Here is a 26,314-nt window from a genome sequence, read left to right as displayed (position 1 = left end):
ACACCACACCACACCAGGGGAAGTGAATAATACTGTATCTGTTTGCATTGATTCCATGCAGTGCCTCTGAAACTCCACATGGAATATATAGCTCCAATATCTACTGTTTTTGTTAGACTAGATATATAGTCTCTGCGGTATGAATGAATCTGACAGAAAGCTTTTCATTGTTGGGGAGGGGAGACGCGGTGCCCCATCCCTCCCTCCCTCCAGAGTCCCGACCCACGTGACACCTAATTAAAATGAAAATGATTGTTTAGCACGACTCCAGTGAGAGAATTTATTTCCGTGCTTTGGTCAGTTCTCAGAAAGTCTTTTGATGTGTGGTGAGGTCAAGAAGTGCAGCGAGATGAATGAATTGTGTATTTCCAGGCTGTCTCTGAGAGAGAGAGAGAGAGAGAGACTATGACAGGAGGAGGACGAGGCCTTGTGGTTCTGTGGGAGACGATAACTCTGATGTTCTGTTCTCTCCAGCTATAGACCACACACACGTTTCGGTTTCACACGCACGATCTTCCTCAAAACTGGTCCATTTAACGTCACACTGCATGTGTAACTTTATTAGTTTAACTAAAGTTATTAGGTGCCGGAAATGTGTGTATTACTATTTATATATGTGTTAGGCACCAGAAATGCATAGTTAATTATGTGTTTTATGGTTAATGAATAAATGTGTTGTGTTGTTGCTTTGTGTGTGGCGTGTGCGTGCGTGCGTGTGTGCACACACGCATTTACGTAACATGTCGATTTGCGCAGACACACACATTTGAATATGTAAATTATCCTTTCATTGTCAATGGCATTACGTTAATTCAGTTTCATGAATTGTTTTGGTCCGATCTAGTCGAAAGGCTCCTCAACATTAGGTACAAAGGGAGTCTACCATCCCGCCTCAAGCCTAAAACGGCTGATCCGGTGCTTCACAGGTGCAAGGACATCAAAGTTGCATAAGGAGAAGAGACTGGAGCAGCACGGACATTTAGAGCCTTTTATTAAGGTGCCGAGTATACAAAACGACTAACGTTTCGACCTTGCGGTCCGCAAGGTCGAAACGTTAGTCGTTAATAAAAGGCTCTAAATGTCCCGTGCTGCTCCAGTCTCTTCTCCTTATGCTACTCACATTAGCTTCGGATCTGTCGTTAGCCACAACCCTGGGCTGCGCCGTCTTGGTCTGCGTGTGCGTGCACTATAGCAACTAGTGGACTATATAGTGTATACTAGTCGGAATGAATTTGACTAGTTTACTAGTCGACTAGAAAATCCACTAGTCGACCTTGTTGGTACTATAGCGTGCTGACAGGTACCAGAAGAAGAGACCATATCACTCCTTCACTTCAGGCCTCCCTACACTGGCTCCCGGGTCAAATACAGAATAGAGTTCAAAGTTCTTCTCCTCACCTACAAAGCTCTCAATGGTCAGGCACCACAATATCTCAAAGATCTCATTGATCCCTATACAAACCAAATAGAACACCAGTGCGTCTACAGTATGCAAAAATGCTTACTGTCCCGAAGATATCAAAAGTTACAATAGGAGGAGACTAGAAGTGACAGATGCCCCGGGGTCTCCTCCCAGTGGGACGTGCATCGAGGACCTCCCTATAGGGAGACGCCCGAGAGGCATCCTAACCAGATGCCCCGGGGTCTCCTCCCAGTGGGACATGCATCGAGGACCTCCCTATAGGGAGACACACGAGAAGCATCCTAACCAGATGCCCCGGGGTCTCCTCCCAGTGGGACGTGCATCGAGGACCTCCCTATAGGGAGACACACGAGAAGCATCCTAACCTGAACCACCTAGTACGTCAAGTCTCTCTCGTCTCGTGTGACTGAACTTCTCACCCTATGGGAGATGCCAGCCACCCGACGAAGAAAAACTCATTTCCTTTTGTCTCCACAAACAACAAATTATACTAAATGATGGCAGAACGGCTGCATGCCAACCTGATGGGAGATGACAGCTAATTGGTCTTTTTGGATTTGTGCTTGTGCAGTCGTGCGTGTGTGAGTGTATCAGGATTCAATAGAGCCAGCTGGCAGGATAGTGGTTCTCTCAGACGTTCTCTCATATATTCCCCTTGCCCTGTTGCTGCTATATAGTCACCATATGGTCGTATATTATATACACCGCATCTCCACTAGCTAAAGAGTGCTGGGTTGTGCCCAGGGGGGCAGTCAGACAGATAATAGAATGTTTGTTATATATAGTCATACAGGGGATTCAATTCAATTCAATTCAATTTTATTATAGTGTCAAATCACAACAAGTTGTCTCAAGACACTTTACAACCAACAAAGATCCACCCAGAGCATTAAGCAATATTGCGACAATGGTAACGAAAAACTCCCCTTTCAGGAAGGAACGTCAGGCAGAACCCGACTCTAGGGTGGGCGGCCATCTGCCTCGACCGTGTCGGGGTGGGGGGTGGGGGGGGGGGGGTAGAGGGAGGGAGAGAGAGAGAGATAGACAGAGAGAGAAATAGACAGAGAAATAGGCATAGGTGGGCTCTGTGGAGGGGTCTGGTCCACATCTGGTCCAGGTCGAGCTCTGTGAGGCCGGGTCCAGGTCACACTTCTGGTGGGCTCCATGAAGAGGCCTGATCCACGGTCACACTCGGCAGTCAGTAGGGGGTTAATATTAGAGGTCCACAGAACTGCGACGGGGAGGACGATATAAGAGACTCCGGGGAGAGATTCCCCGGATGCTGGATTAGTGGCAGGCCTTATTGGAGCCTATATAGTGTATATTACAAGCACTGCTGGGAGACAAACCCACACAACAATGTACGACCATGGTATCCAGCTAGACTTGGAGACAAGTCTATATAGGCTTTGTCGTAGAGAAAGGTTTTCAACCTTATATTATTATTATTATTATTATTATTAGTATACCTTATATTAATGTTAAATCATTGTTATTGTTTTTCAATAAACAAAGTAGTACAGCAAATATATTTGCAACAAGAAACAAACAAATAAATCAGAAAAGAAAGAAACAGAGTATATGACAAAAGGGAACAATATACAAACAAAAAACTATAACAAAAAATATGGACATTATAATTAAGGCGATGGTTATTTTATTCGACAATGAATATATACAGTTCAAACAATATAGTCTGCTCAGTTCCCATGCTGACAGTGCTATACTGTATATGGTCAGAGGATATGAAGAAAAGCTGAGAATAAATTCCTTTACCAAGACATTTCTTCCCCAGTGTGTTTGTAAAGGTGTCTATAGTAACACACAAAGAGAGACATTCTGTAGTTTCCCCCTAGAGGAATCTGTGGCAGCCAGTGTTGCTATTGGCAGCAAATTTTGATTTTAGTCATAGTCTCTTGAATTATAGTTTTCATACTAGTTTTAGTCACATTTTAGTCACCCGGAATGTTTTAGAGTTTTAGTCTAGTTTTAGTCGACTAAATCTACAGTTGATTTAGTCGAGCAAAATGTGTTTTGGCGGGCCTTGCGATGCCATCGTAATGGCTGATTTTACACTTGCTGAAAATAGCAGATCTACAAGCTCACAACGCATCGCAGCGCGACACGTTGTGAGCTTGTAGATCTGCTATTTTCAGCATGCAACTAATTGTAAAATGACTTATACTGGATCTTTTGTCCCTTCCTAACATTTTAGTCTAGTTTTTATTTGTTGACGAAATTGTGAGTATTTTTTTCCTCAGTGAAAAAAGGTACAGTCGACGAATATGGGGGAGATTTGTTTAAATATGATAAAGGGGGAGGGGGTGATATTGTGACGTCATTGGCACGTAATATGTGTGATGTCATCATCATTAAATGTTCTGATGAATTGAATATGAAGAACCAATTAATGAAAACAAGCCATGTTGCAGATTTAAAGGCTCTTATAGCAGACCTTGTATTGAACTGTATTTCCATGTGTGTTCTTTTTTCGGGAAGTATAATATAAAGAATTCAATCAATCAATCGAATCATTTTTGCCATATAATAATCGTGACTTATAAGTTTCATATTGTCCCATCATACATGTCACGTGTGCATAAGGCTAGCAGCAAGCATGGTTTTCAAACATGTTCTTGCCACAAGGACCCCCAGATATCTATAGGCCTATTTGTGCCATGGGAATAATAATAATAATAATAATCTAATCACTCTAATCAGATATAGCCTATACTATGTTTTAATAGCCAACGTGGATAAAGTGCTTAAAATGGTTGTGATGAATTGAACAATGTGGACCCTGTTGTAAACAAGTGTAATGCTTAATTGGGTCGTCCACTCAGTTAACAGTCTCTGTATTGAGTTTGTGCTTAAAATGTACTGTACAAACTGTTAATAAATCAATCAATCAATTCAAACGCTATTATGTTAACTATACTTTTGGTGTGGGAGTCGGACCACCTGGAACCCTGCCAAGGACCCCTGGGAGGTCCCCGGCCCACCACGTTGAGACTTGAGAACCGTTCGGGCTATTGTGGTGGAAACTAAAGCCTGGTGGTGAGGCGAGGTTAACGGGCTATAGACTCAGAGAGGCTCGCTAGTGCCTCGCGGGGCTGTCCGGTGCATAGATGTACAGTAGGCTACTGAGTAGGCTACAGTGAGGCTACAGTTACAGCCTGTACAGGAATCAGGAGGTCCGGTGTGGTGCGTTACGGACGGTTCCACTCCAGATTTGGCCACAGCAGGTGAGGCTACGGAGCGGAGCGGAGGAGGACCATTCGTTGAGATCCTTTTATAGGACCGATCGACGCACGGATTTTACTTCAGATTTAAAGTAGGCAGACTTATATATATGACAAGATAAAGAAACAAGAGTTTTACTTTTCGGGGCATATAATCTTTCAGGAGAGAGAGAGACTGGACTGGAGTCGTCGCCAATTTGTTTTGCAATTTGCCTTCCTTGCGCAACTAGCCTAAACTTAAACGGAATTTACTGTCACACACAACTGGATTTATTATACCCAAATATGTTTATCCCAAGGAATAAGGCTATATCTCTGCTCTGGTGATTAAGAGATGAAACACGGAAGACCAAGGTGATTCAGTCAGTGCCGCAATACTTCACGATATTTCTCACTCTTTTCTTTTCTTTTGTTTCACAGACTTTTTTTTACGATGACTGACGGTGGAGTAAACTGGAGTAATTTGCGCTTTTGGGAACGCGGCTGTTCTGACTCATTCACTTAGGCTCGTTATTGTGGGGGCTGCACTCTGTCTGCATCATGCTCGGTGTGACACAGACTGTCTCTTTTAAACAATTTGCGGGCGCCGGGGAGAGCACTTCTTCTTTAATAATAATCCATATAGAATAATTTCCCCCCCGACTGCGTTATGTGTGTGGAGTGAGTGAGTGAGTGAGTGAGTGGGGACTATAACGGTCCGGATACAATCACATCACAGTCTTGCATTTGGATAGATTTTTTGAAATACGCGACGCACGGAAATTAAGGAAGGATAATTTCTCTCAGCTGCATGTGATGTGGCGCAAATTAAACTCGGACCAGGGTTAATAGGAGCTACACTCTCTCGCTGTCTGAGGAGCTTATCCAGTCAATTCAAACCAGTTCCAGTGTGACTGAAGACTGAAGTGAAGCCACCATGTCCTCCTCCTCCAGCAGCCAGCTGTCCGCCTCGCAGGCCCTCTACATCGGCATGGAGGTGGTGATCGCCGTGTCCTCCGTGGTGGGCAACGTGATGGTGGTGTGGGCGGTGCGCATCAACCGCTCGCTGCGCGACACCACCTTCTGCTTCATCGTGTCGCTGGCGCTGGCCGACATCGCGGTGGGCGCCCTGGTCATCCCGCTGGCCATCACCATCAGCATCGGCCTCCAGACGCACTTCTACAGCTGCCTGCTGGTCGCCTGCACGGTGCTGGTGCTGACCCAGAGCTCCATCCTGGCGCTGCTGGCCATCGCCATAGACCGCTACCTGCGGGTCAAGATACCGATGAGGTGATTAAGACTATTATTATTTTATTTGTTTTTTTACTTTCCAATTCATGCGTACATGTATGGATATCAAGCATATTGTGTAGACCAGTGGTTGGGGTCCATGCAGTGACCCCCAGGGGTCCTTGAGGGAGTTCCAGGGGGTCCCCAGCTAAATGATAGTTTGGAACCAAATGGACCCTTATGGGTCTGTTTTTGATTGATTGATTGAAATATGTATTAACAGTTTGTAGAATTACAGTACATTTTAAGCACAAACTCAATACAAAGACTGTTAACTGTGAGTGGACGACCCAATTAAGCATTACACTTGTTTACAACAGGGTCCACATTGTTCAATTCATCAAAACATTTAGAGACATGCAAATAGACACTTCTATGTAGTTAAAGAACAGAACAGGAATTCATCATAAAGGAAGCAAAAAGGGAAAAGATACATTGATTTTTTAAATTTTTATTATTTTACTTTTCATGATGGATATCACGCATATTGTGTAGACCAGTGGTTGAGGTCCATGCAGGGACCCCCAGGGGTCCTTAATGAGGGAGTTCCAGGGGGTCCCCAGCAGCTAAATGATAGTTTGGAACCAAATGGACCCTCATGGGTCTGTAACTCTGAGAGTGTACAAATGGAACCAAATGGACCCTTATGGGTCTGTAACTCTGAGAGTGTACAAATGGAACCAAATGGACCCTTATGGGTCTGTAACTCTGAGAGTGTACAAATGGAACCAAATGGACCCTTATGGGTCTGTAACTCTGAGAGTGTACAAATGGAACCAAATGGACCCTTATGGGTCTGTAACTCTGAGAGTGTACAAATGGAACCAAATGGACCCTTATGGGTCTGTAACTCTGAGAGTGTACAAATGGAACCAAATGGACCCTTATGGGTCTGTGACTCTGAGTGTACAAATGGAACCAAATGGACCCTTATGGGTCTGTAACTCTGAGAGTGTACAAATGGAACCAAATGGACCCTTATGGGTCTGTAACTCTGAGAGTGTACAAATGGAACCAAATGGACCCTTATAATGGGTCTGTAACTCTGAGAGTGTACAAATGGAACCAAATGGACCCTTATGGGTCTGTAACTCTGTGTACAAATGGAACTCAGTTAAATTGACATTGATTTTACAATATAAATTGGGGTCTCAGAGATAGAAATGCCATTGAACGGGGTATTGATTGATTGATTGAAATATTTATTAACAGTTTGTAGAATTACAGTACATTTCAAGCACAAACTCAATACAAAGACTGTTAACTGTGAGTGGACCCAATTAAGCCTTACACTTGTAATTGTTTACAACAGGGTCCACATTGTTCAATTCATCAAAAACATTTAGAGACGTACAAATAGACACTTCTATGTAGTTAAAGAACAGAACAGGAATTCATCATATAGGAAGCTAAAAGGGAATTAAGATACATTGATTTTTTTAATTTTTATTATTTTACTTTTCATGATGGATATCACGCATAGTGTGTAGACCAGTGGTTGGGGTCCATGCAGGGACCCCCTGCAGGGGTCCTTGAGGGAGTTCCAGGGGGTCCCCACCTAAATGATAGTTTGGAACCAAATGGACCCTTAATTTGTAACTTAATTTGTACACTCTCAGAGTGAAAATTAACATTGATTTTATAATATAAATTGGGGTCTCGGAGATTGAAATGCCATTGAAAGGGGGTACGTATACTATAGCCTAATTCACTGGGGGGGTCCTTGACTCCTTGAAATTCTCTCGCTGTCTGAGCTGAGAAACATAATCACTGCTAGAGCCGTAAAAAATCTTCTCTCAGTCCCTGGCATATCTTTTCAGATGGGGGACTGAACCGCTGTAACAGTCCTTTAGTGTAGTGGACCTTTGACTGTAGTTAAATATATGAGGCAGTGGTGGCCGAACGGTTTGCGGAGCGGTCTTGATATCGTGAAGGTCGCTATAGTTCGTATCCCCGGACCGGCACGTTAAAATGACCACCGCTGAAGTGCCCTTTATGGACAAGGCATTGAACCTCTACCATGACATGTTCTATGAGCAGGGCCTGGCTGTAAACAAGTTATTGAGCTTAGTCCAGTTACCCTGCAGGGTAAACATAGTACCTTTCCTTTCCTTAGTCCAGTTACCCTGGGTAAACATAGTACCTTTCCTTTCCTTAGTCCAGTTACCCTGGGTAAACATGGTACCTTTCCTTTCCTTAGTCCAGTTACCCTGGGTAAACATAGTACCTTTCCTTTCCTTAGTCCAGTTACCCTGGGTAAACATAGTACCTTTCCTTTCCTTAGTCCAGTTACCCTGGGTAAACATGGTACCTTTCCTTTCCTTAGTCCAGTTACCCTGGGTAAACATGGTACCTTTCCTTTCCTTAGTCCAGTTACCCTGGGTAAACATAGTACCTTTCTTAGTCCAGTTACCCTGGGTAAACATAGTACCTTTCTTAGTCCAGTTACCCTGGGTAAACATAGTACCTTTCTTAGTCCAGTTACCCTGGGTAAACATAGTACCTTTCTTAGTCCAGTTACCCTGGGTAAACATAGTACCTTTCTTAGTCCAGTTACCCTGGGTAAACATGGTACCTTTCCTTTCCTTTATATGAGTAGTGCATGCCTACTAGACAGTCAGATGCTCTCCTCTCAGACAGATAAGACAGAAAGGAAGACAAAGCACCCTATATGTACCTCCATAAGAGCTTTGTCTTTGCCTGTCTTTGCCTGTGTGTGTGCAGCCACTCAAATGTACAGTTTAGGCTATGTCAAATTTAATTATGTATGTATGAGGTATCATTTGTCATTGCTAGTATGAAATATCATAACTATACTTTGTTGTACTAATAAGCAGTGGTACTCACTTTTTACTTAAGTAAAAGTGGCAATACTGCAATATAGAAATACTCTGTTAAAGTCCAGAATTTACTTGAGTAAAGTATTGGCATCAAAATGTAAACTACCAACAGTAAAAGTATAGTATAGTATACTCATCGTGCAGAATTTCAAGTTTTCAAATGTACAGAAATCTTTTTGAAAATAGCAGACAAGGCACAATATGAGCTTATAGATCGGCTATTTTCAAACGGCTGAAATGTATCAAATGGGGCTGAGGTGGTGGCTTTTGTAACTTTAAAAATCTTCAAAGTAACTAACTAAAAATGTCATATAAATGTAGTGGTGTAAAAGTACAATATTTTTTCTCTGAGATGTAGTGGAGTAGAAGTAAATACTCGAGTAAAGTAGGCTACAAATACCTCAAAATGCAGTAGACCTACTTTTAAGTAAATGTACTGTACTTATTTCCTTTACACCACTGCTAATAAGACTATACCAGTAATAATTAGAATGATGTAGGTTTATATTACTTCCACTTGAGGTCAAAGTAAAGACAAAATGGCTGTAGCTTACAGACAACGTGCATTAGGTCTTTCATAGCTGTTGATGAATTATAGCTTTTGCATTAACCCATTCTGAACGGGAACCCATTTTGGTGTTAGCATTATGTTATGCTTTAGCTATTGAAAAATAGCAGACCTACAAGCTCATAGCGCGCCACCGAGTGGCGCGCTACGAGCTTGTAGGTCTGCTATTTTTGAAAAATCGAAGAACGACTGACATTTTTAGAATCTGATCTCAGGTCAGAATGGGTTAATCAAGACCAGTGTGTGTCCAGTGGAAACCTCGTACGAATCTGATCTCAGGTCAGAATGGGTTAAAAGCTCAGGCGCACACATGCGAAAATAATTGCATCGGTATATAGGCCATAATTTATGCCTTCCATCTGGGCTGGTCTAATCTAAAACCATTACACTAATTCACCTTTCTGTCTTTTCATGTGCAGTCATTTCCGTTTACATGAACGCAATATTGTCTTGATAAGCATCTCCGTAAATACGTATTTCAAGTGGTTCCCAAAACCTTTTCATAATAACAAATAATAGCTCAGATTTATATAGCGCTTTTCTAAATACCCCAAAGCGCTTTACAAGGGAACACTAGGAACAGACTTTATTAACCCATTCTGACCTGAGATCAGATTCATACGAGGTTTCCACTGGACACACACTGGTCTGATTAACCCATTCTGACCTGAGATCAGATTCTAAAAATGTCAGTCGTTCTTCGAATTTTTCAAAAATAGCAGACCTACAAGCTCGTATCGCGCCACTCGGTGGCGCGATATGAGCTTGTAGATCTGCTATTTTTCAATAGGTAAAGCATAACATGATGCTAACACCAAAATGGGTGCCCGGTCAGAATGGGTTAAGAGAAGAAAAAAAAAAGTAAAACTTAACAGATACAGGGTTCAAAAGATAAAAAGGATAAACGAGACGTCAACTGGGGAAAGCTATTTTGAAGAGGTGGGTTTTGAGTGAGGTTTTGAAAGAGAGGAGAGAGGGAGCAGCTCTGAGATGGTTGGGGAGTTCATTTCCAGAGTTTGGGGGCCGAAACATAGAAGGCCCTGTCCGTCCCCCCAGGTGCGGTACTTGGCCTTGCGGACCTGAGGGAGCGGGGGGGGGACGGACATAATGGTTCAAGAAGATCGGAAAGGTAGGGGGGAGCCAGGTTATTGAGAGCTTTGTAGGTGGTGAGCAGGATTTTGTAGTGAATTCTTTGTTTGATGGGAAGCCAGTGTCAAGGACCCCCACATTTTCACGTCAAGGACCCCCACATTTTCACGTCAAGGACCCCCACATTTTCACGTCAAGGACCCCCACATTTTCACGTCAAGGACCCCCACATTTTCACGTCAAGGACCCCCACATTTTCAGGATCAGAAAAGTAACGCGCGTCCTCGTTTGGCGCTGAGCCAAAACTGTACAAACGGTAAACAATAAAAACGAAAGCAGGGGCTCGCAAATCACTTTATAGAATGCTCCAAACGTTATTTAGTGACATGCAGGCAAAGAAATATGAGCGTTTTGACCTTGCGGTCTTTGTCAAGTATATAGCTGGGGGACCCCCTGGAACTCCCTCAAGGACCCCTGAGGGTCCCCGCCGGACCCCACTTTGGGGAACCACTCGCATGCATAAGCTCATTACAAATCCATTTGAGAGACTGATGCATTTTCGACTGTAACAACTAACGATGTTACGTCAGGTATAAAGCGTTTCACGTTGTGAATAATACAACTACAGCTACTGTATGTGTGTTGTGTATATATCTCTGCAGGCTGTTGGGGAGAAACCACCTAAATCCAATCAGGAAAAAAATAAAAAACCATAGGCTATATTTTGAAAACAAAGCAATACTGCCTCATCAAAGTTGGTGTTGTGAGTGACTTTATATATTGTCAATTACTGTACTTGCATGAGAGGGTGAGTGGAGTTAGTTGCTTTAGCAGACAGTTTGAGGGTCCGATGGAGTTAAGAGGTTTTGTCTATAAGCGTTTTTTACTACTTTCCATTGGTTCAATATTTTTGATTAAAAAAATCAAAAACCCCAAAAATGGAGTTAGGTGGTTTTCTCCCGTCAGCAACGAATTATACTTCCTCATTTCAGCATTTCAATAACAACACTTTCCCCAACTTGTCACGAAAGTTTAATTATCTTCAGAGTTTACCTCTCAAGATGCTTAATATTCCAGTGGTAAATGTTGTATAATTCTTATACTTTTGGTTTATATATGGCTGTACTGTACTGTACTGTACTGTACTGTACTGTACTGTACTGTACTGTACTGTACTGTACTGTACTGACAGTCAAAGCAAAAACCATTGTAATGTTCCGCTCGTCTCTCACAGAGATGATTGTTCTTTATGTTAATGTTTTCCTCTGTGGCGTGAGGACATTTTACTATAATGAATACCGCACCCGAAACCTACATTTATCCCATTCTGACCTGAGATCAGATTCATACGAGGTTTCCACTGGACACACACACACTGGTCTGATTAACCCATTCTGACCTGAGATCCGATTCTAAAAAATGTCAGTCGTTCTTCGATTTTTCAAAAATAGCAGACCTACAAGCTCTATGAGCTTGTAGATCTGCTGTTTTTCAATAGCTAAAGCATAACATGATGCTGACACCAACATGGGTTCCCGTTCAGAATGGGTTATTTGGTTCCGTGCCAAAACAGTGAAACACTACATCGACAGACAGACAACATAGCCTCGTTCTCCACCACCACGTCATTACATAAGCAAATCCGACTGACTAAGAACATGAAACTGGCATATTAACACATTTTGGCCGGGCACCCCTTTTGGTGCTTTTGGTTAAAGCATGTATTTTATACTTTACAGCTTTTGAAAAATACCAGATCTACAAGCTCGTAGCGCGGCACCGAGTGCCGCGCTACGAGCTTGTAGGTCTGCTATTTTTGAAAAAAATCTTTGCTTCTGGAAGGTACCTGTATTTGTATTTTTGTCTTTATTTATTCAGCACATTATAAAAACAACACAGTGAACATATAAATATGAGAAGGGTAAGGTGCTATAGCTGAGGCAAAAAAGCCCAAGGGGCTTATACAAGGCCTCTACCTATATAGATTATAATGAAACATTGTACATGAGATATAGAATATCCAGAAAACATGATTGCAGTATATCATAACATAAACAAAACAACAACAAACAACAACGAACAACATATTTCCAGATAGGGGGTTAATTAGCAGCCAATTACATAATTATGATATATATCGGGGATCCTTTGAAATGAAATAGTTTGAGCACCTGCACTAAAACAAAAACTGTCATGTTTTAGAATACACTTTGTATAGAATCGAACTTATAGGTCTGAATGGGTTAATGCGATTCAAATTCCACTGAAAGCTGCCTTTGATGGGTTGCCATGTCTGGCAGCCGAGCAGTCAAATGTAGGATAATCACAGAGGGCCTGGCAACGAACCAGACACGCAGCTGATCCTTATAGACAGTCTGATTGATGTCACACAGCACTATAGGAGCACTTCCCCCCTTCTCAAAGTCACCGTCATGTACAGTAATTGGCCCTCGGTATGAGGCCCCTCTCACTTATAGAGTGCACCGAAGTCTGACGTCAACATCGGTAGAGGGTGCAAATAAATCCACAGGTTCATGTACTTTTAATTTGCATTGTAATCCCCCATAGGGGTGGATTTCTTAGATCGCCTCATATAAGAACTGTGTTTGAAAAATAAACATGTCATCGCGGCCGCTTCACTCATATGGATATGAAGAATCAACTGACTGAGAGAAAACGCTATAATGTTACTGCTGCTGAATTAGTTACATTTTCGCTATAGAAGCTAGACTGTATCATATATGAGTGACTGACTGTTGCAAACGATACAGAGACACCTCCCTGACAATAACGCAGAGACACCTTGTTTATTTTTGGACCACAACGCTTATAGTAGACGATATTAAGATCACCCCATGTTATTCTCCATAGAGAAATTACTTCCGCAAACCAGGGGAATCGAAGGGATGAGCGAGTTACGTCAGGACTTCGGTGCTCTATGGGAGCACTTCGCCCCTTCTCAAAGTCATCGTCATGTACAGTAATTTGGCCCTCGGTATGAGGCCATCTCACTATAGAGTGCATCGAAGTCTGACGTCAACATCGGTAGAAGGCGCAAATAAATCCACAGGTTCATGTACTTTTAATTTGCATTGTAATCCCCCATAGGGGTGGATTTCTTAGATCGCCTCATATAAGAACTGTGTTTGAAAAATAAACATGTCATCCCGGCCGCTTCACTCATATGGATATGAAGAATCAACTGACTGAGAGAAAACGCTATAATGTTACTAATGCTGCTGAATTAGTTACATTTTCGCTAGAAGCTAGACTGTATCATATATGAGTGACTGACTGTCGCAAACGATACAGAGACACCTCCCTGACAATAACACAGAGACAGCTTGTTTATTGCTTAAACACCAAGAGGGATTCCCGTCCGTCCAGAATGGGTTAAAAAGCTTGTGATCTTTGTTTTTTTGGCCCACCGTCTATTTGAGTTTGACATCCCTGGTTTAACCCATTCTGACCTGAGATCAGATTCATACGAGGTTTCCACTGGACACACACTGGTCTGATTAACCCATTCTGACCTGAGATCAGATTCTAAAAATGTCAGTCGTTCTTAGATTTTTCAAAAACAGCAGACCTACAAGCTCGTAGCGCGCCACTCGGTGGCGCGCTATGAGCTTGTAGATCTGCTATTTTTCAATAGCTAAAACATAACATGATGCTATAACACCAAAACGGGTTGCCGTTCAGAATGGGATAAATGGTTAAAAAGCCTAAATCCTCCTCTCCACATGGAACCCATAACACTGCTCCATACATCATGTCAGACTCCTACAGTAAGTCCTAAATCCTCCACTAGAACACAGGATTTTCCTTTTTTATTACATGTCTTATTGTGTCAACAAAGTGTATAATATTGTCTCTTTTGGGTGAAAACTGGACATATGAAGCCGGGTTTCAAGCTTGTATATCGGCTATTTTTCCATGATGGAGTAGGAGTAGGGCATTCATTTACGAACAAGAACAAGCACATCCATCTTCATCGCTTATCCGTAGTCGGGTCGCGGGGGCAACAGCTCCACCAGAGAGCTCCAGACTTCCCTCTCCAGAGCAACATTAGTGACTTCCTCCTGGGGGATCCCGAGACGTTCCAAGGCCAGTGAGTCGATTTATTTCCTCCAACTGTGCCTTGGTCTGCCCCGGGGGTCTCCTCCCAGTGGGACGTGGTCCTTGGTCTGCCCGGGGGTCTCCTCCCAGTGGGACGTGATCCTTGGTCTGCCCCGGGGGGGGTCTCCTCCCAGTGGGACGTGGTCCTTGGTCTGCCCCGGGGGGGGTCTCCTCCCAGTGGGACGTGATCCTTGGTCTGCCCCGGGGGTCTCCTCCCAGTGGGACGTGGTCCTTGGTCTGCCCCGGGGGTCTCCTCCCAGTGGGACGTGATCCTTGGTCTGCCCCGGGGGTCTCCTCCCAGTGGGACGTGATCCGTGGTCTGCCCCGGGGGTCTCCTCCCAGTGGCACGTGGTCTGCCCCGGGGGTCTCCTCCCAGTGGGACGTGGTCCTTGGTCTGCCCCGGGGGGGGTCTCCTCCCAGTGGGACGTGGTCCTTGGTCTGCCCCGGGGGTCTCCTCCCAGTGGGACGTGATCCTTGGTCTGCCCCGGGGGTCTCCTCCCAGTGGGACGTGATCCGTGGTCTGCCCCGGGGGGGGTCTCCTCCCAGTGGCACGTGGTCTGCCCCGGGGGTCTCCTCCCAGTGGGACGTGGTCCTTGGTCTGCCCCGGGGGGGGTCTCCTCCCAGTGGGACGTGCATCGAGGACCTCCCTAGGGAGACACTGGAGAGGCATCGATCCTATAACCAGATGCCCGAAGCACCATACCGTAAACTGAGCTCGCTGCTTCTCCAAGCGAAGGAGCAGCGACTCTCCCCCGAGTCTCTCTCGTGTGAATAGCCAAATGGCATTGATCACGCCTCCAGGTCTTTAGTTTACTCAAGTTAGGGAATAAGACCTGGTACTTAAGACACGCAAAATACAGCCCGTTGAGTTTTAAGCCTGATCTTTATGGTTTGTTGCGTGGCGAGGCCGGTGTGTTTTAACCCATTCTGACCGGGAACCCATTTTGGTGTTAGCATCATGTTATGCTTTAGCTATTGAAAAATAGCAGATCTACAAGCTCATAGCGCGCCACCGAGTGGCGCGCTACGAGCTTGTAGGTCTGCTATTTTTGAAAAATCGAAGAACGACTGACATTTTTACAATCTGATCTCAGGTCAGAATGGGTTGATCAGACCAGTGTGTGTCCAGTGGAAAACCTCGTATGAATCTGATCTCAGGTCAGAATGGGTTAAGCCTGATCTTTATGGTTTGTTGCGTGGCGAGGCCGGTGTGTTTCGCAACCAAACGGCAACCAAAGGCAGACTGGCAATTTCCCGTGCGCGACCGACCGTACGACAGGCCGTCTGTAAACCGTACGAGGGTGAGAGTGGGGGGGGGGGGGGGAAACGTTTGTAATGATTTACTGTATAGTGGATATAATAATATCGACGACCCACTCCTGCTCCCATGTTTCGCCAATAATATGGAAAGGTTTTCCCGGTGGATTTGTGGCCTTCATGAGTGGCAAGTGGGAAAGGGCTTAATCCTTGAAGTTGTTGAATGAATGGAGGCAACGACAGATGTGTGTGTGTGTGTGTGTGTGTGTGTGCGTGTGTGCGTGTGCGCGTGCGTTTGTGTGTGCGCGTGTGGTTTTATGACACATTAGCCAATGGGGGGTCTTCAATGATTTCCTGTCTATGGATACTCATTCAGCCTGTGTGTGTGTGTGTGTGTGTGTGTGTGTGTGTGTGTGTGTGTGTGTGTATGTTGCGTTAGTGTCACTCTGTGTGTGTGTGTGTGTGTGTGTGTGTGTGTGTGTGTGTGAGATAGAGAGAGATGGTACATTAAATTAACAGTACAGTAAGACAGATTGGTGGCTTCAGGACAGTAAGTGTGCATCTCTTTCTTTGTCTCCACAAACGACAAATTACATGAATTATGGCAGTTTCCAGCTGATGGGAGATGACTACAAATAAGGTGTGCGTGCCCTTGTGTGTGTGTGTGTGTGTGTGTGTGTGTGTGTGTGTGAGAGCGTGTGCGTGCATGTGTGTGTGTGTGTGTGTGTGTGCGTGCGTTCCTGCGTGCTTGCATCCGTGTTCAAAGAAGGCACAAAAAATAGGCACAGAGTGGCGCGCTACGAGCTTGTAGGTCTGCTATTTTATTTTTGAAAAATCAAAGAACCACTGAATCATAGAAAAACAGCTTTTTCAGAAAACTGTCAGGATGGTAGAAGAACATTTTTTAGAATATCTGATCTCAGGTCAGAATGGGTTAATGAAACGTTTGGGGAACCATTTGCCTAATGAAAATCAAACTAGGGGCCCTTGAAAGTAAAGTGTTGAGAATCACCAAACTATAAACAATGTTGTTGGTGTTGTAGTGAGAGAGGATAAGAGTGGCCTCTATAGAGTGTCTGTCTAGCCCATTCTGACCTGAGATCAGATTCATACGAGGTTTCCACTGGACACACACTGGTCTGATTAACCCATTCTGACCTGAGATCAGATTCTAAAAATGTCAGTCGTTCTTCGAATTTTTCAAAAATAGCAGACCTACAAGCTCATATCGCGCCACTCGGTGGCGCGATATGAGCTTGTAGATCTGCTATTTTTCAATAGCTAAAGCATAACATGATGCCAACACCAAAATGGGTGCCCGGTCAGAATGGGCTAGTGTGGCTGCCTGAGTCAACACTGACTCGCCACTGGGGAAACTTATTCAAACATAGACCATTTAGGATTTAGGATTTAGACCAACCTCAGCCAGGCCGGAACGGTCATATCCTTTGATCCTTTCCCCTGAGCGTGGTCCGTGTAATAGCATGTATGGTTAGTCACACATGAGAGAAAAGGAACTGGTCAGTGTGATATCCAGGAAATCTTCAAAAACGTGTCCGTCACACATGAGAGAAAAGGAACTGGTCATATTTATGATATCCAGGAAATCTACAAAAACTTGTCGGGCGGAAAATTTTGGAAAGTTTTGGACTGCATACAGTCCAAAACTGAACTGTTACTTTTCCGTAAATTCAATGTAGTTCAATTAGTCACGAGCTCTTAATACTTTTCATTTTGTTAAACATTTACATTTATACAAAAAGGCAAGAGTGAGTCTTAAAATGTGGCCTTTTTTTTAATGTCGATTTGGCATTTCTTAACATAGATTTAGAGGAATATACAGACATCCCACCCTAGATTGAGGTTTGGTTTGGGCCTTATAGTTTGTGGTGCGTGGTAAAGGTCCCAAGGGGTGAGACTTGGCAGCCCTAAACCACTTTAAACCCATTCTGACCTGGGATCAGATTCTAAAAAATGTCTTCTACATCCTGACAGTTTTTCATTCTGACCTGGGATCAGATTCTAAAAAATGTCTTCTACATCCTGACAGTTTTTCATTCTGACCTGGGATCAGATTCTAAAAATGTCTTCTACATCCTGACAGTTTTTCATTCTGACCTGAGATCAGATTCTAAAAAAATGTCTTCTATGTCAGTCGCTCTTCGATTTTTCAAAAATAGCAGATCTACAAGCTCGTAGCGCGCCACTCGGTGGCGCGCTATGAGCTTGTAGATCTGCTATTTTTAAATAGCTAAAGCATAACGTAATGCTAACACCAAAAGGGGTTCCCGCCCAGAATGGGTTAAACCTCGTGTGTCCCTATTTTGGGAACGTCATAATAGGCACACATTTTGCCAAAAATATTCAATTCAATATGCTAAATTCAAACATTTGCCAGACATAACAGAACAACAGCTAAGCCAGAGCTTAGCTTATAAATAATGTAACTTTGATGTTTTTGTTATAGTTTTGCGTAACACTGTCTGTGACTGTCATATGACTAAAGTAATGAAACAGGGCATTCATAACACACTGTACACACACATAAAACATACTGTCTGTCACTGCAGTCACAGACTTTGCTTGTCTTAAGGTGTTTAGGTATTTCTACATTGTAGTAATAATAATAATAATAATAGCTCAGATTTATATAGCGCTTTTCTAAATACCCAAAGCGCTTTACAAGGGAACACTAGGAACAGACTTTATTAAGACTTTATTAAAAAAAAAAAGTAAAACATAACGGATACAGGGTTAAAAAAAAAAAAAGGATAAACGAGACGTCAACTGGGGAAAGCTATTTTGAAGAGGTGGGTTTTGAGTGAGGTTTTGAAAGAGAGGAGAGAGAGAGATTGGTTGGGGAGTTCATTCCAGAGTTTGGGGGCCGAAACAACAACCGTTCAACGTTGTGTTCTAGTTGTTGTTGGTTCTATGTTCTTCATGTCTTCCCCAGGTGTTTGTCATGTGTAATCATCAGCCCTCCTGTGTAGTATTATATCAGTCTTGTTCCACAAGTCAGTCCATTGTCAGGTTCATTGTTTGTTGTCACTCTGCTTTAGTTAGTGTTGCGGCGGTTTACAGGCCGCCGCGAGGAGCTAAACATGAGAGTAAAGAGACGCTTGTATGACGCGCACGCACTGAATTCAGGTCCATTCCAGCTGTAGGTTTTACCGTTTATTCTTGTCACCACACGTATAAGTTACAACAGTTCCCAGGCTTTAGATATAACTGACCGTGGTTGTTAAGGTGAATATTATATAGGTGCGATTGATACGGTCAACAGAATTGTCTTCTCCCACGCTCACTTCCTCTCTCTATCCCACTTCCCTCACCCAAGTGACAGGTAACGCCATAAAACTAGAGTGGCAGCGCCCCAGCCCCGGTGACACGCCCCCTACCTGTGCAGTGCCCATTAAAGTGACATACCTTAATACGTCAATAATAATAGCACATTAGAATGCCACACATTACGGCTCCTACAGTTAGTGTTAGTTAGTCTGTATTTGTGAGTTCTGTTCTGTTCACCTCGTAGTAGAGTAGTAGTTTATTTATTTTGGTCATTATAACAAATCAATACAGTGCCTGCTTTTTGGTTTTTTTTGCAAAAGAAACATTGACCAAAAAGGTGTAGGTAAAATAATACAACAAAGCAAACAACAGAAGGGGAAAAACAACAAGAAAACAAAACAAAAACAAACATAAACATAAACATAAACATAAAACAAAACATCATATCAATGTTCTATAATGCATCTACTATTTTTGATCTATACAATTTTTTTTATGTATTTATTGTACTACAGTTTTTGTGTCCTGCATTCGGGTCCTCACCAGAACAGCGACCCAAATAAAGGTCTTATATAAAATTCGGGTGGTGAAAAAAAAAAGGATAGCATCACCACCACCGGTCGGTCTGTCGGTCTCTCAGCAGGCCTGCTGTGTGTCTGTCTGTCTGTCTGTCTGTCTGTCTGTCTGTCTGTCTGTCTGTCTGTCGGTCTCTCAGCAGGCCTGCTGTGTGTCTGTCTGTCTGTCTGTCTGTCTGTCTGTCTGTCTGTCTGTCGGTCTGTCGGTCTGTCTGTCGGTCTGTCTGTCGGTCTCTCAGCAGGCCTGCTGTGTGTCTGTCTGTCTGTCGGTCTGTCTGTCGGTCTCTCAGCAGGCCTGCTGTGTGTGTGTCTGTCTGTCTGTCTGTCTGTCTGTCTGTCGGTCTCTCAGCAGGCCTGCTGTGTGTCTGTCTGTCTGTCGGTCTGTCGGTCTCTCAGCAGGCCTGCTGTGTGTCTGTCTGTCTGTCTGTCTGTCTGTCGGTCTGTCGGTCTCTCAGCAGGCCTGCTGTGTGTCTGTCTGTCTGTCTGTCTGTCGGTCTGTCGGTCTGTCGGTCTCTCAGCAGGCCTGCTGTGTGTCTGTCTGTCTGTCTGTCTGTCTGTCTGTCTGTCTGTCTGTCTGTCTGTCTGTCTGTCTGTCTGTCTGTCTGTCTGTCTGTCTGTCTGTCGGTCTCTCAGCAAGCCTGCTGTGTGTCTGTCTGTCTGTCTGTCTGTCTGTCTGTCTGTCTGTCTGTCTGTCTGTCTGTCTGTCTGTCTGTCTGTCTGTCTGTCGGTCTCTCAGCAGGCCTGCTGTGTGTCACTCTGCTCCTGCCTGGAAATGTGCTTGAACTGAACTTGAACTGCCAGCGAACAGAAGGAAATGAATGGAAACACACCAGGCTGCACACCGTGTCCCTGATTATATTTCAGAATGTTCACAATTTAGTCATTTAGCCCATTCTGTGTTGAAACGGCTTCTATAGCCGTGGATCAAACCAGCACCGTTCACCACCTAATTAATCAAAACAAAGAATTCAGCTGCTCTGTTTTCCCAGAGCGCTATAGCAAACTCGGTGGCTATAGGCTATACTGTAGCTAGTTTCTTGGGACATTTGTGGTCGTATAGTGACTACATCTGTCATTCTTTTTTTTCTTTTTTTTTAGCGATTTTCTTAGTTTTAAGGGTAACTGTTGTAGAATTGCAATATTACACTTCAGTTTACACTTCAGTGATGCTTGCGGAACTCGACTCCGTCTCGTTCCTGACCGCATCACTGTCGTACTGGCAATAATCACGTTAAACCACATACCCTCTCGTGTAATATTGCTTAAGTCAATAAGGGGACAGACGGGGCAAACAGTTCATGTCCAGTAAATATAATAGAGTCACTGCTGTTGCTAAGCTCCACACTGCCAGGTGAATGACGGACTGTCTGTGTCTCTATGATGACTCAGGAATACAAATTGCATTTTGAACCACAAGCAAATTAACTTCAATTCAGAAATTTGAATTGACCGTCACGCATGGCGCCGCATACTGATAACAGAATTACGGTAAAACACACACACACACACACACACACACACACACACACACACACACAAACACACAGAAACAGAGGGAGTATTCTCCAGAAGAAAAAACAAATTCTCACTGTTCTGCTGAATCTCTCTCTCTCTCCCCCTCCCTGACAGAATGGCAGTCTCTCTCTCTCTCTCTCTCTCTCTCTCTCTCTCTCTCTCTCTCTCTCTCACACACATCATTATCATCATCATTGGCGGTCATTGGTGTCTGTATCCAAGTATGACTGTTCCTCAGGAGGGACGTGTTAGACAGACAGGCGGGCTGAAATCCCGTAAAAAGGTGAAAAAATAGCAGATCTACAAGCTCACAACCCAGCACTCTTTAGCTATAGTGGAGGTATAGGTGCTATAGGTGTCCGACATTGAGTTCTAAACTAATTTGTTCAACGCAAAAATACTGTGTTCAAGTTCAGGAGTTCATTTGTACTGTTTCATTGTTTAATGTACGGTCTGCAACCCAATTTGCCCTTCGGGGACACTAAATAAACTTGAACCTTGATCCCAAAATCCTCACTGCTCTGCTTTATCCCCCTCCCCCGTCCTCGTTGTTACCATGTAGCTACAAGCGGGTGGTGACCCCTCGGCGCGCCGGCACGGCCGTGGTCCTGAGCTGGATGGTGTCCATGGTGGTGGGCCTCACGCCCATGCTGGGCTGGAACAACCTGCAGCGCCTGCTGCTGCTGCAGCAACAACACAGGAGCGCCAACGCCTCCGCCTCGTCCTCCTCCTCCTCCTCCCCGCTGGTCAGCGAGGGCCTGCTGGTCAGCGCGGACCACCTGCTGGTCAGCGCGGACCACCCGCTGGTCAGCGCGGACCTGCTGGTGACGTGCCAGTTCGAGACGGTCATCAGCATGGACTACATGGTCTACTTCAACTTCTTCGGCTGGGTGCTGCCGCCGCTGCTGCTCATGCTGCTCATATACGTGGAGATCTTCTACATGATCCACAAGCAGCTCAACAAGAAGGTGACCGACGGCCTGTTAAAACACTCATACCGCCACCGACGGCCTGTTAAAACACTCATACCGCCACCGACGGCCTGTTAAAACACTCATACCGCCACCGACGGCCTGTTAAAACACTCATACCGCCACCGACGGCCTGTTAAAACACTCATACCGCCACCGACGGCCTGTTAAAACACTCATACCGCCACCGACGGCCTGTTAAAACACTCATACCGCCACCGACGGCCTGTTAAAACACTCATACCGCCACCGACGGCCTGTTAAAACACTCATACCGCCACCGACGGCCTGTTAAAACACTCATACCGCCACCGACGGCCTGTTAAAACACTCATACCGCCACCGACGGCCTGTTAAAACACTCATACCGCCACCGACGGCCTGTTAAAACACTTATACCGCCACTGACGGCCTGTTAAAACACTTATACCGCCACCGACGGCCTGTTAAAACACTCATACCGCCACCGACGGCCTGTTAAAACACTCGAACCGCCACCGACGGCCTGTTAAAACACTCATACCGCCACCGACGGCCTGTTAAAACACTCATACCGCCACCGACGGCCTGTTAAAACACTCATACCGCCACCGACGGCCTGTTAAAACACTCATACCGCCACCGACGGCCTGTTAAAACACTCATACCGCCACCGACGGCCTGTTAAAACACTTATACCGCCACCGACGGCCTGTTAAAACACTCATACCGCCACCGACGGCCTGTTAAAACACTTATACCGCCACCGACGGCCTGTTAATGAGAGCAATAATCGCCCGTGCATGGTCGCGATTAATAGGATGTAGAAGACAGTGGCCGCGTTTATATGCAGGCTGATCATTCCGAATAAATACTTCAGAATAAAATACTTCGGAAGTAAAAACAATTGCTGCGAGTTTTCATGGGAAATGGTCATTCCGAACAAGTGTTTTACAAGGGCATGTGATATAAGACATGATGCATGTTAATTCACGTGAAACTACGCCATCTGTTTGACACATAAAATATAGGCAGTTCATTCATTATGTGACTGTCTCAACGATACAAACATTACAGACGAAAGACGACACTTTGAAATCCCATCATTTCATTCCGCAGTAGCTTTGAGGCTGCTGCTTGGATATAGGGGCGGACATATTATGTTTACCGTCTTTTCCCCCCAACCCGCTGCGGCTCTCCTTCTCCGCTGGGAAGGTGATCATCTCGTTTTTATGTGTAGGCTAAGCGCTGATCTACAGGCTGACAACGTGTCCCATCTGTGGTCTTGTAGGCCTACATCGCATAAAGCATAATGATGCATAGCTTATCTACACGATACACCACCATCGCCGCATCATTATGGCATAATATATTCCGGGCAAAGTATAGGCTACCAGAGAATAAATTGGGTGTTTAATACTAGATTGATTGCAGCTGCTCATCAATGCAATTAAACTGCAAAGCCGTTTTGGTTGCAACTTGGAATAGGCCTATATAGTCTATACAAGTTTAAAGGGATAGGATGGACATTATAGCGATAATAGCGTATTCTTGGGAGTGTGAGTGTGAGTGTGTGTGTGTGTGTGTGTGTGTGTGTGTGTGTGTGTGTGTGTGTGTGTGTGTGTGTGTGTGTGAGAGAGAGAGAGGGAGAGATTACTGAACAGCGGACTGACGGCATTAATTCGTCCTCTCGCTCCTCCGTCTTTCTGTGAGTCCCCAGATGCACTGTAGCCTGCCCTACAGTATAGCATCAAGCATCCAGATACATATAGGCTGGCTATAACCTATCAAACATGTTTGAACATTATCAGAGTGATCATCAACTCGGGACGGTTGGATCTTTGAACACTCACAGACCAGGGGGATCATCATCACTGCTGCTGCTTTTTTTTTTTTTCCGGAGCTGCAAAATGCACGAAATAACCGTTCTATATGCAAACTCCTCTGCGTGCCTTGGATATGAGCGCCTTGGAGCATGCTCAGAAAGACCAGAATGAACTTACATCCGAAGCAGTGTATACATGAGTCCAATTTTCTTTCAATCGCATTGAACATTGGACAGTGACATCAGAATGGTTTTTAGATTGCATCGAGCATTTTCATTCGGATTTAAGTTTTTGTAGAACAACGTTTAATAGGATTTAACTTCTATTCGGAATGAAAAGGGGATTTAACTGCCCATGTAAACGTAGCCATTTATAGAATCTGATCTCAGGTCAAAAATGACTGACCTGGTGGGTCGTGACCGTGGGGTCCCACCCAAATAATTGGCCAAACACTGCGATTGCATTGACTCATATTTTAAATAATATCATAAAATCATAAACATGTTACATGTCTTCATGTAACAACTAAATCCGCAGCATAGTGACATGTTGTAATACCCATTCGAGCTAATGTAAGACCGCAGATGGAAAAAAGCCTTTATTAAATTGTGTGTGCATCATTAGGGGCCGTAATGATACAGGGAATTTAATAAAGGCTTTTTACATTTTGTGCAAATGGAAGCTCGAGTACCTCGGATGTTTTCACAATCTGTCTTCCATGGCAACAAACCTCGTCTCACAATGAGGACCTCTCCTGTTTTTTCTGTTTATTATGATTTTTGGCATAAAAGCATTTCAGTAGTGATTAACCAGAAAATTACAGATCGGACAAAAAATAGCAAAAAACATACAAACAAGAGACTTACAATAAAAAGAGACAAAACATAACTCAAAGAAAAAAGACAAAAACAATCAAATAATAACTTTTTCTCCATATGCAGCACTCCTCCCAGCTCCCTTAGCCACATGTCAACTGTCGGAGGTTTATCCGATTTCCAGGCTTGTAGTATTGACTTCCTAGCTAGCAGTGTGGACCTCTCCTGTTTAAAGCATTTTGGGCTGGAACCCCTTTTGGTGTTTTAAAAATGTTATAATTTAGCTATTGAAAAATAGCAGATCTACAATATTTTTGAAAAGTCGAAGAGCGACTGACATAGAAGACATTTTTTAGAATCTGATCTCAGGTCAGAATGGAAAACTGTCATGATGTAGATTGTAGAAGACATTTTTTAGAATCTGATCTCAGGTCAGAATGGGTTATTTGGGGGTCCTTGAAGTGTGATAATAATGGCGATGCTCTGCTCTGCTCTGTGGTCTCCCCTCCCCTCCCCTCCCAGGTCACTGCCAGCCACACGGACCCGCGCCGCTACTTCGGCAAAGAGCTGAAACTGGCCAAGTCTCTGGCGCTGGTTCTGTTCCTGTTCGCCGCCAGCTGGCTGCCGCTGCACGTCCTCAACGCCGTCACGCTCTTCTGCCCCGCCTGCCACACGCCCATGCCCCTCCTCTACACCGCCATCCTGCTCACGCACGCCAACTCGGCCGTCAACCCCGTGGTCTACGCCTTCCGCATCGAGAAGTTCTGCACGGCCTTCCGCAAGATCTGGGAGCGCTACGTGCTCTGCCGCGACCCCATTGGACGGCTGCCGCAGCGCGGGAGCCAGCGGGGGCGGAGCCGCGAGGCCGGGAGGCTCCGGCAGAACGACGGCGATGACGATGATGACGACGACGTGTGACCCGTTTCGGCCTCGACGTTTTAGACTGTGGATGTTTCTGGGGGCTTTTTTGCCTTTATTTGACAGATGTTCAGTATAGGTATAGTCAGGACAGGACAGAGGAGAGAGAGAGAGAGAGAGAGAGAGAGAGAGAGATGGGGAGGACACACACAGCAAAGTTTGTCAGGATCGCGGGACTCGAACCCGCGACACGCTTACAGTACCGGCCCAAGGTGCCGCCTGGACCGCTGAGCCACGGCCCAGGCCTGGTGGATTTACCGGTCGGATCTATAGCTATAAACCGCTTTGAAGCCCCGCCCCCCGGCATCCGTATTCTGGGGCGGAACGTTGTTATTTTTGATGTAAGACATAAAACCATGCGGTACTATACAGAGTACTACAGAGTACTACACAGTACTACACAGTACTACAGAGTACTACACAGTACTACAGAGTACTACACAGTACTACACAGTACTACAGAGTACTACAGAGCCAGTAGTACAACTCAGGTCCGTTTCACTGAGTCTAGAGGGTTTCAGTTGGTTGTGGCGTCGGTAGTTTTCTGCTCACCGCGTTGGTTCACAAGGAGGAAAAGGAACCGGCATGGGCCTCCTCTTTGCGTCGTACTGTATGTGAAG

At 44.6% G+C, this 26,314-nt stretch overlaps 1 protein-coding gene across 1 annotated transcript; it reads left to right on the top strand.

Annotated features, from left to right (window-relative positions):
- Nucleotides 1-5,581: 5,581 nt before the first annotated feature.
- LOC308326219 (adenosine receptor A1-like) lies at nt 5,582-25,694 on the top strand (the record flags this gene model as incomplete). The annotated part of the gene is made up of 3 exons (XM_080779027.1): nt 5,582-5,934; nt 21,748-22,153; nt 25,299-25,694. 3 exons carry the CDS (start codon nt 5,582-5,584, stop codon nt 25,692-25,694), a joined length of 1,155 nt encoding a protein of 384 aa, XP_080635153.1.
- Between the last annotated feature and the right edge of the window lie 620 nt (nt 25,695-26,314).

This window comes from Protomyctophum bolini (genome assembly GCF_963924005.1).
Source record: "Protomyctophum bolini genome assembly, chromosome: 2".
Classification (NCBI taxonomy): domain Eukaryota; kingdom Metazoa; phylum Chordata; class Actinopteri; order Myctophiformes; family Myctophidae; genus Protomyctophum; species Protomyctophum bolini.
This window is presented reverse-complemented; position numbering and strand designations above follow the sequence as displayed.